General features: G+C 36.5%; 2 protein-coding genes across 2 annotated transcripts in view; both read right to left on the bottom strand.

Annotated features, from left to right (window-relative positions):
- Positions 1-3898: 3898 nt before the first annotated feature.
- LOC136269368 (cuticlin-6-like) overlaps positions 3899-15099 on the bottom strand; it is an 85352-nt gene continuing 74151 nt past the window's right edge. Inside the window, exons 2-3 of the mRNA XM_066064922.1 lie at positions 4526-5100; positions 3899-4465 (exon numbers count right to left, since the gene is read on the bottom strand). Of these exons, the coding sequence (XP_065920994.1) occupies positions 4134-4465; positions 4526-4820 (627 nt within the window). The 5' untranslated portion in view covers positions 4821-5100 and the 3' untranslated portion in view covers positions 3899-4133. The remainder of the gene's footprint in view (positions 4466-4525; positions 5101-15099) is intronic.
- Positions 7446-13916, bottom strand: LOC136269279 (uncharacterized). Its single transcript, XM_066064813.1, has 8 exons — positions 13694-13916; positions 13479-13640; positions 13318-13424; positions 9922-11053; positions 9789-9860; positions 8285-8533; positions 8168-8232; positions 7446-8118 (listed from the first exon to the last, which is right to left on the bottom strand). The coding sequence occupies exons 1-8, from the start codon at positions 13902-13904 to the stop codon at positions 7513-7515; spliced, it is 2604 nt and encodes an 867-aa protein (XP_065920885.1). The 5' UTR covers positions 13905-13916; the 3' UTR covers positions 7446-7512.

Genomic DNA, 15099 nt, shown 5'->3' with positions numbered 1-15099 from the left:
CATACTGACAGGCTTACTTGAAACAGTGTCAGCTCACGAGTCAGCAGTGGTCAAGTCAGCACAAACTCCACGTTTGTGTTATTTTTGCAACTTAAGAAGGAAGGTACAAGCTTAAACATGCTTTTATGCAGCTTTTTATGGCTGTGCCAGGCAAATAATGGCTTGAAAAGCTGCCAATCTTATAATGAAATAATGGAAATGGACCGCCCGCCCACATGCACATATGCCTGAGTCCAGGACGGGAAACAGAAAATTTATTTGGAGTGGCCTAATAGAAGAGCCAGTAAATCGATCAAATCACTGTTGCCTTGTTACTAAATATCTGCTCACCCACATCTAAAGATGGACCAGAGTAGTCAGAGTAAGCCTTTATTATTTTCATGTCACAACAATCTATTTCCCTGCATCGTTTAATTTTACCTTTCAAGCATTGGAGGCAGTCTCACATGATCAGGTCACTTTTTCCTGTCATTGGGTAGTTAAAGTGTACTCACTAATAACTGATAGGTGAAAGAACTACAGAGCACTCACCCCGTTTGTCTTTTACACTGGTATATCATGGTTTTAGAAACATGGGTTAATAGCCCTCAGAACGTAATTATTGCGTGCTTCCACACACATGTCAGAACTTATGATTGTGGGTTTGAATTTTATTTTGTACATTAAATAAACAGTGGCTAAAAACTTTTCTTTTTACAACTAGCCCTAACCTAAGACCAGGGGATACACACAGTGTTTGAAGTACTTTTTGTGTCCTGTGTATTGCCATAATTGTCCAAACAGTTAAACTAAACTTGTGTTACAAAGTGCCAGTGAAGAGGAAAACTGTATAGGGATTTCTGACTAACTGGGGCAATCTCTCCCAGGAAATTTTTGAAATGTAAGTGTGACAAAACTGAATCTAGAAGCAATTGAGATCTAGAAGTATAATTAGCCTAAAGGGAACATAAGAACTACATAATATAATATAATTGCATACCTACAAGCCTCATTTTATTTTTAATCAGAGTAGACCATAAAATGGATTTTTTTTTGAAAATGGCTATCGTAATATTGGATAGATATTGAGGCATTTTTAGTCAAATCCCTGTAGTAATTTAAAATCGTAAAAGAGTCAAGATGTACAACATGTATAAGTAAACTGACATAAATAAGTTTATACTTTTTTGGTGCAGCTGGCTGGCTATTTTTGTTTACATTTTACAACTAGCCAATCACCATTTATAACTATCATTATTTTTACAGCTAGCTTTTTGGCCACAGTTAGTCCCTTTTTAGCCCCTGACATTATAAGACTACTAAGTTTGCTATTGAGACAGTATGTAAGTTACTATATAAGTACAATACTTAGGATTATATCTATTTTCAATGTAGCAATCTTATACCATCGTCTGCTCAGTAGCCAACACATGATGCATAGAAATATGCATCCACACGCGTACGATTATTCATCAGAGAGAATAATTCATTGATAATCAACTTGTAACTACACTTAGCATGGCTAAGATGCATGTCACTAAATACAAGGAGTCACAGCATATCGTATCTGTTCTGGTTGAACTTCAAAGCCACCACATTCTCCTGGGCAATATGCAACTTGCAGTGCCAACAATTGTTGACTGATTTATAATTTAGGCACTTGTTATTAGAGACTTGTTTTCTATTTTGTGAACAATGTAAAGTTATACACCACAAACCATCGAATATAAAGTTATAATTCATTCATGATTGTTATAGAGAGACTGTATAGCTACTGTATTGTCATTATTTCCAATGTCCACTATCAAAATTCACACATCCCAAGGCAAATACACTTGTCAAGCAGCCAGCGGTTTCCTCATATGTACAGTGTATATCTATCAATGATTAACCCATATATCAGATACACCACGGGAATTTAACTCATGCTTGCTTGATATAGACATGCTCACTCTGAGGCTTCGGCTGGTGTATTGCAGTATATAGTTAGGCAGAGCATACATGTACTTGTGACCATGGTATAATTATATACATATATACAGTGTATTCGATTTATGTGAGACAGCATCATGGCCATAATTGTATGACACTATAGCTAAAAGATCTGGGTAGACGTCTCGCATGTAAAAATATAACATTAAATTAGAGAGGTTGGATATCAGTGAGGTTGAATATTAAGGGGGTTTACTTTTATCAATTATGCAAGTTCATGTTAGGGACTTCAGGTGGGAAAATCACCCCACTCTGTAGTTCTCAAATTCTAGCTTTACTTTCCTAGCCATCGTGCTTTCAAAATAGCAATATATAGAAATAGCCTGATTTAAATTTAAAAAAACATAAAAAGGCCCCATAACTGTAAAAAAATTCATCAAATAAGAGAATCTGTGCACTAGTCAAAGGTCTTTATCCTTGTTTCTGAAAATAATGTACCACACCCTTGAATAGTACCACACTATACTTGCATAATTACTCTTTACTAGTGCTCTCATACCTTTAGTGTTAATCTCCATCTTGATTTAAGGAAGGCATTGTCCTGGTAAAACTTAAACGGCTGTCACATAATAGAAATTCCAGATATAGTAAATTGATCATGTAGCATGAGGCGTAACATGGTTGTGCAAAAAGGACTTGAGTGAAAGAAAGGTCTTGTATAGAAGAAGTAAGTAGCAATGTTTTGTGATTGCTTTATTAGTAGAATAGCTATAGTAGTGGCTGATTTAAAATATTAGTAGCGCACTTTCAAATAATACCACAGTGCGGCACTATTCAATGGGTTTTAGCTATCCTTATTTTTTGGACAAAACAATAATAGTAGCTACCCCTGGGGCACAAATCGAGTAAATATGGTATACCACTGGAGAAAGACAGTCAAACAAATCTTTGAGCAGGCTGTAGGACCAGGTGTCCTACAGACCTTCAGCACTTGTGCTGTAAAGCATTAATAAACAGTACACACCATTGGATCTTAAACTGCCACATGCTGGCCATTCCATTAATGGAAAGTATCTGATTTGGGTTGGTATAGTAGTACAACTTACATTGTCTGTTGTACTCATGTGAGAGTTGATTATCGCAGTGTAACTGTTGATAGACCTATTTTTAGTAACAATTTAAGTACATAGTTGCTGGAAATGTCTCCTTTTCCAGTGACTAAGTCAAAAATCTGTCCTTCCATCTAGTGTCCATCATGGTGACCTGCTTGCTACATGTCAACAAAAATCCTTGCTCAAAATGTAAGTCCATGTTAATCAAAGTTTTGTTAGTATATATTTATGATACATATATATAACATGACTGCATAGAATATTATGACTTTTCTGCACAGGTTGGTTGGAAGAGATGGCTATTATCTGGGTGGTTATTATCACGTGTACAGAACTTAGTGAGCTGGTCAGATTATATGTAGTGCGGCGTGTAGTTGTATGCTTAACTTATGTTGATATCACTTCTATGTATGTATGTATGCATGAAAGATATTAATTTAATTAACTATAGTTATTTAATCCCTACTAGTGTAAAATAACAATACAGTTATGGATTCACTACCAGGAAAGACAGCTTTTGGTGCATGATATGATTAGTACATTCATGATGGCGCTTCTCTTTTCTAAGCAAAACTCAACTATAAAACTAATGCTTGCAGTGAAGCTGTGTTAAGTTGAATATGTATGCCTGGTACAGTACTTTTACATCTGTCCAAACAGGGAGCCACAGATATATGCATGTTATAATCATCCTACATAAGGCATACAGTAGGCAAGTACATACATGTTGTGGCACGCATTCATCAATTTTAATTAGCAAAGGGTATGTCATGCTAATGCCTGTCAGACAGTATTAGTTTACAGTACAACCATATACAAAAGTTATTCTTAAGAAATGAGTTTCCTTGTTTTCTTGTATGGGATATAAACTGTACTTCAGTTCAGTTATAATTATGTGACAATGAGAAAAATGTGGTACAAATGTACAAGCTGCATTATCTATTAATATAGGACCCGTCTGCTAAAAAAAGATTTTGTGATTACATAGCCCTAAAACAGTACTAGCTATAGACAAAAAAAAAAACAATATTGTACTGTGATACAGCAAACGTCACTCTTTGTATTATATCTAACCAAATTGTGTTGTGTCAGTGTACTAACTATGTAAGTCTATTCTTGTGGTACAGCTGTAGCTTCAATAGAAAACTGAAAGTCTTCTTCTCTAACCAGACAACAGTAGAACAGGCCATTAAATCCTTCTTTTCGCTCCTCCTCACTTGGGTAATCTACAGGCAGTTTCAAGTATTCATCAATATCTGGCTTATAATCATGCCATGTTTTGCTAGGATTTGGGTTAGTATAGGAACCATACAGTGCTACTTTGCCACCGTGTATTTTAATTTCAAATGTAAGGTCTGTAGTGATTGGGAACTCAAAGTATCTTTTCTCTTTAGCATTGACATTTCCTTCATATACTTTTTCAACATCAGCCTTTACAACAGCTGCAAAAGACATTAAGCAAGATGATAAATATGACGGTTAATGTACAGTATGTAACGAACCATATTTCTTGCACCCTCGAGTAATCTGAGCTTGCACATCATCAATATTTTTGAATCTATCAATTCTAAACACTCCGTCCTGTGACCCGGCAATCTCCAACAACTCTCTTTCATTGATTCCACTGCCAATCCCAAATGCAAGCATTTTAATGGACTGATCCCTGGCTGACTGCGCTGCCTCAGGCACATCTTGTCCACTGTCAGACTCTCCATCAGTCAGGACTATGGCTACACGTGGAATTGCTTCAACAGATGCTTGAACTCCATATTCTTCAGTAAAGCCAGTGTTTGTCATGAGACGTATGGCATCTCCTGTAGCAGTGGAACTGCTGAGATACTCTACAGACTGGATACTGCTCAGAATTTCATCTTTGTCATAGGAATACTTAAAGTCAAATATCAATCTAGCATTTGATCCATAAATCACTAACCAACTCGAACATTGCTCTTGCCAATTATAAAGCCACCAACCAAATCAGCTAAAAATTTCTTTGCCTCTTCATATGAATTTGACCCAATGCTTCCAGAACTGTCCAGTACAATGTAAAGATCAAGTGCAATGTTTACTTTTTCATCTACAATGTAATACACACAAATACATCACTTGTATACACTACATATAATAGTACCAAGGGGGTTGGATAATCATTTAGCACTGTACAAACATTCTATAGTGTGATCGTATTGAACTGTTCAAAATACCAATGCATAGTCACTACATTATATTGTTAGATAATTGCATCACTACTATCCAAATTTTGTTCACATGTTATGATAATTATATGATGTGACCAGATCTATGAGACAAGATTAGTGCAAGGCTATGACTCTACAGATACAATGCCTAATTTTATTATGTATCTTTGAATAAACATATCTAAGAAGCCATATAATACATGGTCTTATCACTAGCTATTAAGTTCATTGCTTAAACTTCTGCATGTACTAGTGTAAACTGTTAGCTACAATAGCTTCTTTAATTGTCTCCATAACAGCAACTGCTTCCACATACATTTTATTGAAATTGTTATCATCTGGTTTTTCATAGTTCTTCTTATGGAATTCGACTTGCTCTTCGATGTTAAGTGGTATAGAATCTTTCCTGGTACACATGTACAACCAGGCAGCTAGCCCGCAGTAGAGTGGTGCCCTAAGATCTAGTCCCATTTCACTGTAGTCCAGTCAATGTCAAGTTTTAATTTAATTTCCTTGTGCTTCTTCAGCAAAATTGGGTATGTAGACGTGTCCTTGGTTTGCAGGAAGAACTTTTCGTCTACTTGCCACAATCAGTCTTCCATGATAGTCTTCCCTAAAAGTTTTTACTGCATCTGCGCCATCCTTAGTTTCCACCCACAAACTCGTCTGATGTAGCCAAAATCTGGACCAAATATTCCTGATCGTCCAATCCGATCAACTACCGTCTCCACCACTTCAGTACCAGTCTCCTCCCGCGTTTTAGTCAAATCAACTGGAACTTTTACCCGAGCTTTTACCTGAACTGGTGTAGAAAAGTAACTGCTTATGACCTCGACGAGTGCCCAAGCTGTCCTACCAGCTGTGGCAAGAGCACTCAGTGCCATCGTAGTCTCGCGTGGCTCTCCGCACGACGCTTATCGATCTGAGGATTTTGAATCTTTGCAACACCAAAGGCACGCCTCTCACGTGAAATTTAAAATTCTTATAACACGCCATGAAACCAGTGAAATTAACACTGACACACGAATATAATATCTATCAACAAACGACTTGTTTGAATCATAACCGTTGCTTCGGTCTGAGTAAAGGGTCTAAACCGTCGAATAGTCTGGCGGCGCCCGCCCCTTCGCATAGAGTACCCTTACTCTATGCGAAGGGGCGGGCGCCGCCAGACTAACTGTCGAATGGGTAAAGGCAGGAAGTGATGTACTAGATCACGTTTTTAGACGTGTTGTGAAGATTTGGAAAGGAAGGCGTAAAGTACAGGGTAAACTCCGCAAGCTTCTTATTATTTGGAATGATCACGTGCGTATCGATTAGCGAAATGTGATATCGGGAGCGTAGTTGAAGGAGCATAGAGTTTTGTGACTTTCTTTACAGGTGACAATGTTTATTGTGCTGTTGTATAGACGTTTTAGTCGTATCTAACTGCTACGTGGGTTATAGTCTACGGTTTCCGTGACTTTTTGCCGGTTTGTACACATGCTTTTACCTTTATGAAAGCCCATGCCAGGCAGTGGAAGGTGAAAAAGTTGGGACAGGGGGAGGGGATTAGCTCAAAATTATTTGAGAGTTGTAAGGAAGCTGGAGGCTTGTTCATGGTTGCAGTGATTACAGAAGTGGCTGTAAGCATAGCTACTCAGCATGCTCCTTTGTCTTCAGCCTGCATGCCAGACCCTAGGGTGTTATTACAGTGTATCTATAATCCCATGCTATTCACTATACATATAGTTAAGTAGCTACAAGTCTTATTCCCTTCCTCTATATGTAGGTGATCATGAAGATGTAGTGGTTTTGGGACACTGTATTAGTTGCTTTACTGGAATGTATTAGTTGCTTTACTGGAAAATGGCGGGGGGGGTACTGAATCGTTGAGGGACATGTAGGTGATATAGAGCCTCAGTTTGTGTAGAGTTGTCAAAGTAAAGATGCTGCTGTTATCTACTGTCAACAGGAACTGTCTCAAAGGAAAAGTAATGTTGCAAAACTATACAGAAGTGTGTGCTTTGCTAATGCTGCCATGTTCCATTTAAAATGATAAGCAGAAAGTTTGTCATTTACATGCAGCTATCAGCCTATCTGTCCTTACACAGAAATTCCCATCCAGAGCTACCTACATTTTGTACTATAAAATGACTCAGTCGATGAATGTGTGTGTGTGTGCGTGCGTGCGTACCCAGCTGACCCATGCGTGCCATGTATTGTAGCTATATACAAACACGGTATTTATCATGACACATCAATCATAACTATATATATTGATACTTTTGTTAGCAAGCTACATTGTATACTTATAGTACTTCAACATGTTGGTACACTTTTCTTTGCAGCACAGGTCGTACCGTAGGTACTTCTTTACTTTTTAACTCTATTATCACGTCAATATGAACAGAAGAGCTATGAGCCAATTGCATATCGGTAAAAATTTTTTCTGAATAATTTTCTTTGAAACTTGGGTTAGTAGATGCTGCATAACATATCCAGTGATAATCTGTTTTGCTGGGTTTTTCTGTCAAAACATACAAATCAGTCCCATAAAAATCAGCAGCAGCTTGTAGTTCAACTTGAGTTGCCCAAGTGCCAGGTTTGGCCATATGTTTCAAGTGACGAGCCATGGAATTATTGAACAAAAGGGTGCTGTACACATCTTGATTTGCAGTGATATGAGAGCATAATTTTTTTTGTACATTCATATGATAATCTTCATCTCCATGTACATACACTGCTACACTTCTAAAAAAGCAGTTTCCATCTGGCAACACATTTTTTATCATCTTTCCTTCTGTTAGCAATTTTCTGGTAATATTAGATATGTTTGCTGATGACAAATATCTGGGTGGAATTGGATCGTCAGGAAAGTTTCCACATTTTGTGAACATCGAACCAGTATAAACGGCCTATAAATTTAGTAAATCAAAACAATGTTGAAACTTTATAGTAAAACACCTTCATGATCTCATCTTTAGATAGTGAAAACTTCTCCTGCTTTGTTGCCAGGAATGCTTTATTCCCAACAGAAAAATAATTTAAATACAGTATGCACATATAAACCTTACAACTTACAAAGATTTTCTATTTTATTTTCAATAGATGCATGTGCTTCAATAGCATGTGGTTTACTCTTTTGAATCACGTTCTGTTTTTCATCACTATTGTAAGGGCTTCTGGAGGTAATAAATTTACACCGTCTCTGAACACAACACTTTTTAAGACGTTCTGGTCCCCCAAATTTCCTTTTGTCCAGGCAAAAATGGCACTTTCCACAATCAACTGCTTTACAATTCTGACATTCACCACACCGTTTTCTCTTTCCTGTGAATTTGTATATTGATACAAAACAACAATAACAAAATCAATACAGGATAACCTGAGGTATTTTTTGGAAATAAACAGGTGACCTTCATGTAATTCGTGCAAATCGGCTATGCTATAGCAAAAATCTTAACTGTTATATTGATTGAAGTAGGGTACCAGTGAAATCCCTACTTTGGTATTATGAACCAATGGTGGTTGCATGCCAATGTGGGACTGGCACTGAAGGACAAAACAACTGAGGAAGGCCAGCTATTTAAAGTGATGGACAATCTTCACAGTTATTTTTTGTGAATATCAAGCAGTCAACCGGAACATCAAATGTCATTGGTGTGAACAATTTAAGACATGATTGTACAATATACAAAAGGGACCCTGGGGGTTTACACATTATCACAAAATGGCAACAGCCTCACAATACCTTCATAGTACCTTGGTGGTATTGGTGAGGTAAACCCAATAGTGTATATGTAGCTACAGATGCAATATAATTTTTAAAAATTTATGTGTTAAGGCTTTACGGCACAAGTGCTGAAGGTCTGTAGAACACCTGGTCCCACAGCCTGGTTACAGTTGGTACATAAAGTGTGTTTGAAAAGGTAGAAAAAGGAGAAAAAATCCATCACTGGATCTGGGCAGCCTCAAACCTGCAGCCATCTGTAATAATTTGTAAGCAGAAGGGGTGACTAAATTATAATTTTAATGTACTGTATATCAGACAACCTCATTGTTTCACTATTTTTATGTCCTGATTGAATTCAAAATTTCCTAATTTTAATTTGCATTTACTTGTTTATTAACTTTTTTGGTATGACTGTGATCCCATGCATTCTACATCAAAGAAAGAATGGCACTATAAACATGCCACAAAATTAATTTTGCATCTGAATGCATGCCCTGATATTCAATTACTGAGAAATGAAGTGGCCTTTATGCTTCTATATTATCCCTAGCATTACAAGTGAAGAACAATACAAGCAGCGCCTCTGTAGTCAATCCAGTTACTACAGAAAATATGGTTGATAAATGTGGAGATAGTGTGCACAGCCTAACGGGAAGCCATAACATGCTACCATAACCTAAGTTAGTTAGTCAGTCAGTAGAATAGTCACTGAAGCCACTACACCTTTTAAACAACTGAGACCATGTACAAGGTTAAAAAATGTATATTAAAAGATAGAAGCTTTAGGGATTCTATCACAAGAGGTAGTAATGGAGGAAAATTTCAATACTAGTATGCCCTATTATAACTAACCAAATTTACTGCTCCCATTTGTTTCCTTCTTGACATTACAGATCATATCCGGATCATTGTCAACATCAGTGCCTATAATACGTACATATGTAGACACGTACATAAAATGTGAAGATGTAACCTACAGGCTTACCTAAACTGTTCTTTATCTTTTTTCCTTTTGGTCTTCCTACTGATCTTCTGCTTGCCTTATTTAATGGGTCTTCTTTTACTTTAAGTTGCTTTAAGGGTAAAGGGCATGTAGAGACATTAGATTTTCTTTTCACACGCATTGTCCTATATTTCTTTGTCAGTTGATTAGCTCGTGAAATTAAGTGAATTCTTTGCTTGTATTCATTGCTTTCATCAGCCATTAGGCACTTCATGACTGGGATTTGTTCTGAACTCAGATTAGTAGATGCAGTTTGCAACAGCTCAGTGTGAATGTGGTTTACCTTGTCGTCAATTTCTTTCAATACACTGATATCGTGAATCATGAATACGGTAGCACTACACTTTGCTAAATTGTCTCTGATTTTTTTCTGCATGCTTAGTAGAGTTTTTCCAGATGGATGATATGAGGGTATTGTACTATGACCTGCATCAGGATCAGCATGGTTACCATCATAGTCAACTTCTTGGTTAATATTATGATCTCCTGTGTCAGTATGGTCGTCCACTTTACCAGCACAGACAGTTGCATCAATTACACTGTTTGGTTCAGACTGGTTGACCTTTAAAAAGGTTTCTTTTAATATCATATGAGGACTTTCTGTTAGGGATATTGGTAGATTTTTCCATGACCAGCTCGTGTGCTCAAAAATGCTAAAAACGTGTTTGCACGGGAGGTTTTGTTTAAGAAAATATGGACATGAACAAGTACCATCAGTGATGTTGACATCATACACTGAGCTCCCACTTGAAGATTTAACTTCGTATATGCCGTCTTTTGCATGTATTGCTGATATAGAGTCAGCTGGCACTTTTTTGGATCTCTCCATGTTGGCAATGCATGAAGTCTGTATATTAAAAGGACGATTCTTCAGAAACTCTGGGACATCATTTCTTGGTACTCTGTGCAGGGATGATTGCTTGGCTGTAAGAACAACATACTCTCTTTCTTGGTCAGGAAAAATGCAATGCAGCAAAATTTTAGTTAGTGAAAAAATTGATTTGTCATGCCGTAAAGTCAAGTAATGGTTTTTAAGAACATTGTTAAATGATTCCACAAAATTATCAGTATTGATATTTGCATGGTACACCTGCCTATAAACATGACTCCACAGCTACAGTATAAAATATAGCAATGATGGCACAAATCAAATAAAACAATTACAGTAGCTATAAACAAAACCCAACCAGTTTACATTTTTCTACTATGAATATACTGGCCTGTTAAAGTTGTAGTAAAAAAAAAATGCAAGTAAAGCTGGACATAGCAACCTTAATTGCCAATTGTAAAAAGAAGTGATATTATACAGTACGATAGTACTGACCACAGAAGATTGGGCGTGGCCCATGATAAGACATCACCTAAAAACCAGCCTTGCTTTTCCCTGATGACGATGAAGCAGGTTAGGTTAAAACTTAGCCTTCCAAAAACAAGCCTTTAGATTGACCCAAAACACTTTCAACAGTTGCTATGAAATTGTTTAAACAAAATTTTTTAGTGACTTGCTGACTTATGTAGTAACTGACTGATGCCTTCAGACAAGCGTAACTCGATAGCAGTACTTGATTTTTTCACTGTTTGACAACGCTTTATCGGACACATGCCTTTTGTAATTCGTACTAGTGATGTGCGATATAGGATATTTTCCTATCACGATTATTGCACACAATTATCACGGTACGATATATATCACGATATACAAACTCATCACTCAGCTTGTGTACTTACACCGATGACACTTGTAGCACTAATCTACTAGAAGTACAATACAACACGGTACATCACTAGCATACAACATTACAAGCTCTTATATCAAAAATATTACAGTGTACAATGACATCTTGGGTACATTTTTCTCTAATTATAACTAAAATCTATACTTCGGCTTATATCACGATATAAAGATTCTATATCATATCACGATATAAAGATTCTATATCATATCACGATATAAAAAAAATTATCACGATATTTTGATATATGTCACATATCGCACATCACTAATTCGTACAATGCATTCTTCATGGACTTACCAGTGTCCTCCTTTGTGTCTGATTTATCTTTGCTGATGGCAAAAGGTGTCAACTTGGCGGTAGCTAGTGCATGATACATGTAGCTTTCCTTCGCAATAAAAATTATCCATATATTTTTATAGTGGTTACTTTAATTGCAGTCGTGCTTTTTGAACAGTCCTTGATTCGTACAGTAATGCTGTGTAACAAACATAGCTGACAACGAAGCATAATGGATACTTCGTTTTTCAGATGAATACTTTGTTTTTCAGATGATATTTGATAGGGGCACTATTTTTTTATTTTGATGTGGTATGTGTGAGTTCACCAGTCATAATAAATTTATTTTACAAAAAAAAAAGTTAACAAACAAGTAGAGCTGGGCGATATCACAATTTCCTACAAGCGATATATCACCACCTGAAACATCATGATACTACTAAATATCACGATATCCATCCTTAAGTGGTATAGCAAGAATATTTTCATAACAAGCACTTTTTTGGATATAACTTGGATGGCAATTCCATCTAAGAATTGAATAAATATGTGTAAATATGTAGAATTACACTAAATACAGAAAACTACTAAAATACGATATGATGATATTACAATTTGAAGACGATATCAGAGGTAAATATCCCAATATACGATAATATTGTGATATTGCCCAGCACTACAAACAAGCCGGCGGTACACAAAGAAATAGAATTTTCAACTAGAGTAAGGATCATAGCACATTGGAAAAAAAGTGCTTGGTCATTGGTTTTGCTAGTGACTTGGCCTAGCTAACCTAGCAGAAGAAAGCTGTTAGGATAAGGGAGGAAACTGGCTGCTCCTAGTCCGGGGATACAATATACCACTTAAAGCACTGCCTATGCTTGTGTGTACAAAAAATATAGCACTCAGGATCTTGAGGCAAATGCAGCACTCGGCTTCACCTCATGTTGTATTAGACTCTCAACACACCCCTTGTACTGTATTTTCCGTACACACGTCTGGTGGTACTTTAACTATAACATAAAGCACACTTTGTGGGCTATAAAGTACTTTTTGCCCTAAGTGTACTTTTTGAAATATAAAGTAAACTTTCTTTGATCTCGCCCACCCAAAGATACTCTCCATGAACACGAATGCCATTATAAGTTAAATTTGTTTTTTTGTACCACATTCATGTGTTACCCAATGCATTCCGATGAAAAAAAAGACAATATGCAAACAAGTCAGATTATTTTCAACCAATCAGCAGGTCATATTAACTGAGCTCTGCCCAAATATAAATATACTGGTAAACATTTAAAAGTCTTTCGTTATCTACTGGTAACAGTAATTATCTGCCTATTAAAGAGTGATAATAAATAATTACAGGTTTGCAATTCAGCCACTGGTTTATCAAGTATTCTTGTAATGGCAAGTTTTCTTTGTACCAGCTAGATGTTTGAATCTGTGTTAACATCTCTTCAAATTTCTCATCTGTGTGACAATAAAGTTTATAACACAATATGCTGCATAAAATTTATCACTAACTTGAAGTAGCATATAACAAGGTTCTAAATGATGATTTAACTGTTGCCTTATCTTCAAACTTCACACCATTTGATGATTTGTTTATCCATCTTTCCACTGCCTGCAAACTATGGAAGTCACATACCAATCTAAAACACTTTGGATGTACCACACCAATAGCACCTATAGAACAGTTCCAACTCAAAGACAATTAGCCATGTTAGTGAAAACCATACCTAATTCTTGTGAGCTCTTATCAGTCATGAAGAATTTTGGACTCCACCGTGGGTTCCATTGCTTAATAATCTTAAGCCCTTCAGCAATAAGCTCCTCTGTTTCATATTGGGGAATAATAGTGCCAACAACTCTACCTATTCCAATTGATGTCTTGACAACAAGGAAGTAACAAGGAAATCCATATCTCAGAGTTTTATAAACTCCATCCATGCTTCAGCTGTCTTCAAAGTGCTAACACTTTCATTTATTTCAGAAAGTAGGTTTTGATTCCTAATAGTGAACATGCATTAGTGAAGTATAACATTTTAGAGTACAAAACAATAAATTATGTCATGATAGTGATCATACAGTATCATTACAGTAAGTTATACCCCTTACACATAAACCAACAGTACATACAGTAAAGCATCCAGCTGAAGTAAGATAAAATGCATACAGAGTACAGCTTAACTGTAGGTTTTATTCTATAAGAACACACACACAATGGCTGCATTTAGCACAAATGCTGCACAACAAATTCCATATATTCATGTTTTTCAGAAACGATTAAAAGAAAACCAGGCACGCATCCCAGCCAGCTACAGGCCATGATGCCAACTGTGGGCCTGTGGGTATTTTATAGGGTTATACGTAGGCACACTCCATTGGCCCAGTGTGAACACAAAAATGGTCCACACTCCTCCTTTATTTTTCTCATACTAGTTCAGTTTTGTGGAATACACTTTAAATGGTTGGCCAAGTGGTATGCTACTGGTGGAGCAGTAGATGTCTGGGTTTGGCCAGTTTGGCAGAGATCTATATAACTTTTGAATACTTATGAAAACCCTAGCAAACCCCATTATGAACCACTAGTGTGGTATTGCACAATGTGCTTTGCAATTTAGCAATGATACGTTTTACACATTTTAGAACAAATCATTGCTCACATGCAGTACTGGATATTACAAACAGTTGTAGTACAGTAAAGGTCTTTTGTAAGCATACACATTTCTGAAAAATTTATGTACATATGGGATAGCTTGTAGACTAGAAATACCACTTGCGTGTCAGCTTGAATGCAAACTTTAGACCATCAAGTGAGGATACAATAAAGCAGATATAATACTGTACATATATAAGCAGGTTTATTTGAAGGGAAAATATCTGATGGGAGAAACTTTTGCATGATAGCTGCTTGCTCAATACTCCAACAATAACATTTTGATAGAGTACTGACAGAACTACCAATACAAAATTAATTTAGAGCTGTCAATACAAAATGTTTTCCTCCATAGCCACCAACTGCTATTCTGATTATACTGGTAAGAACACATGCACTGTTGATTCAAAGAAAATGTATTTTAATAATTTAAAGCATTGTTACTCACCAGCCTGGCAGCTACATGTATGGATTTTCACCACAGAT

Source organism: Dysidea avara, chromosome 1, assembly GCF_963678975.1.
Source record: "Dysidea avara chromosome 1, odDysAvar1.4, whole genome shotgun sequence".
Lineage (NCBI taxonomy): Eukaryota > Metazoa > Porifera > Demospongiae > Dictyoceratida > Dysideidae > Dysidea > Dysidea avara.
Note: the sequence above shows the minus strand (reverse complement) of the source record. Positions and strands in the feature narration are given on the sequence as shown.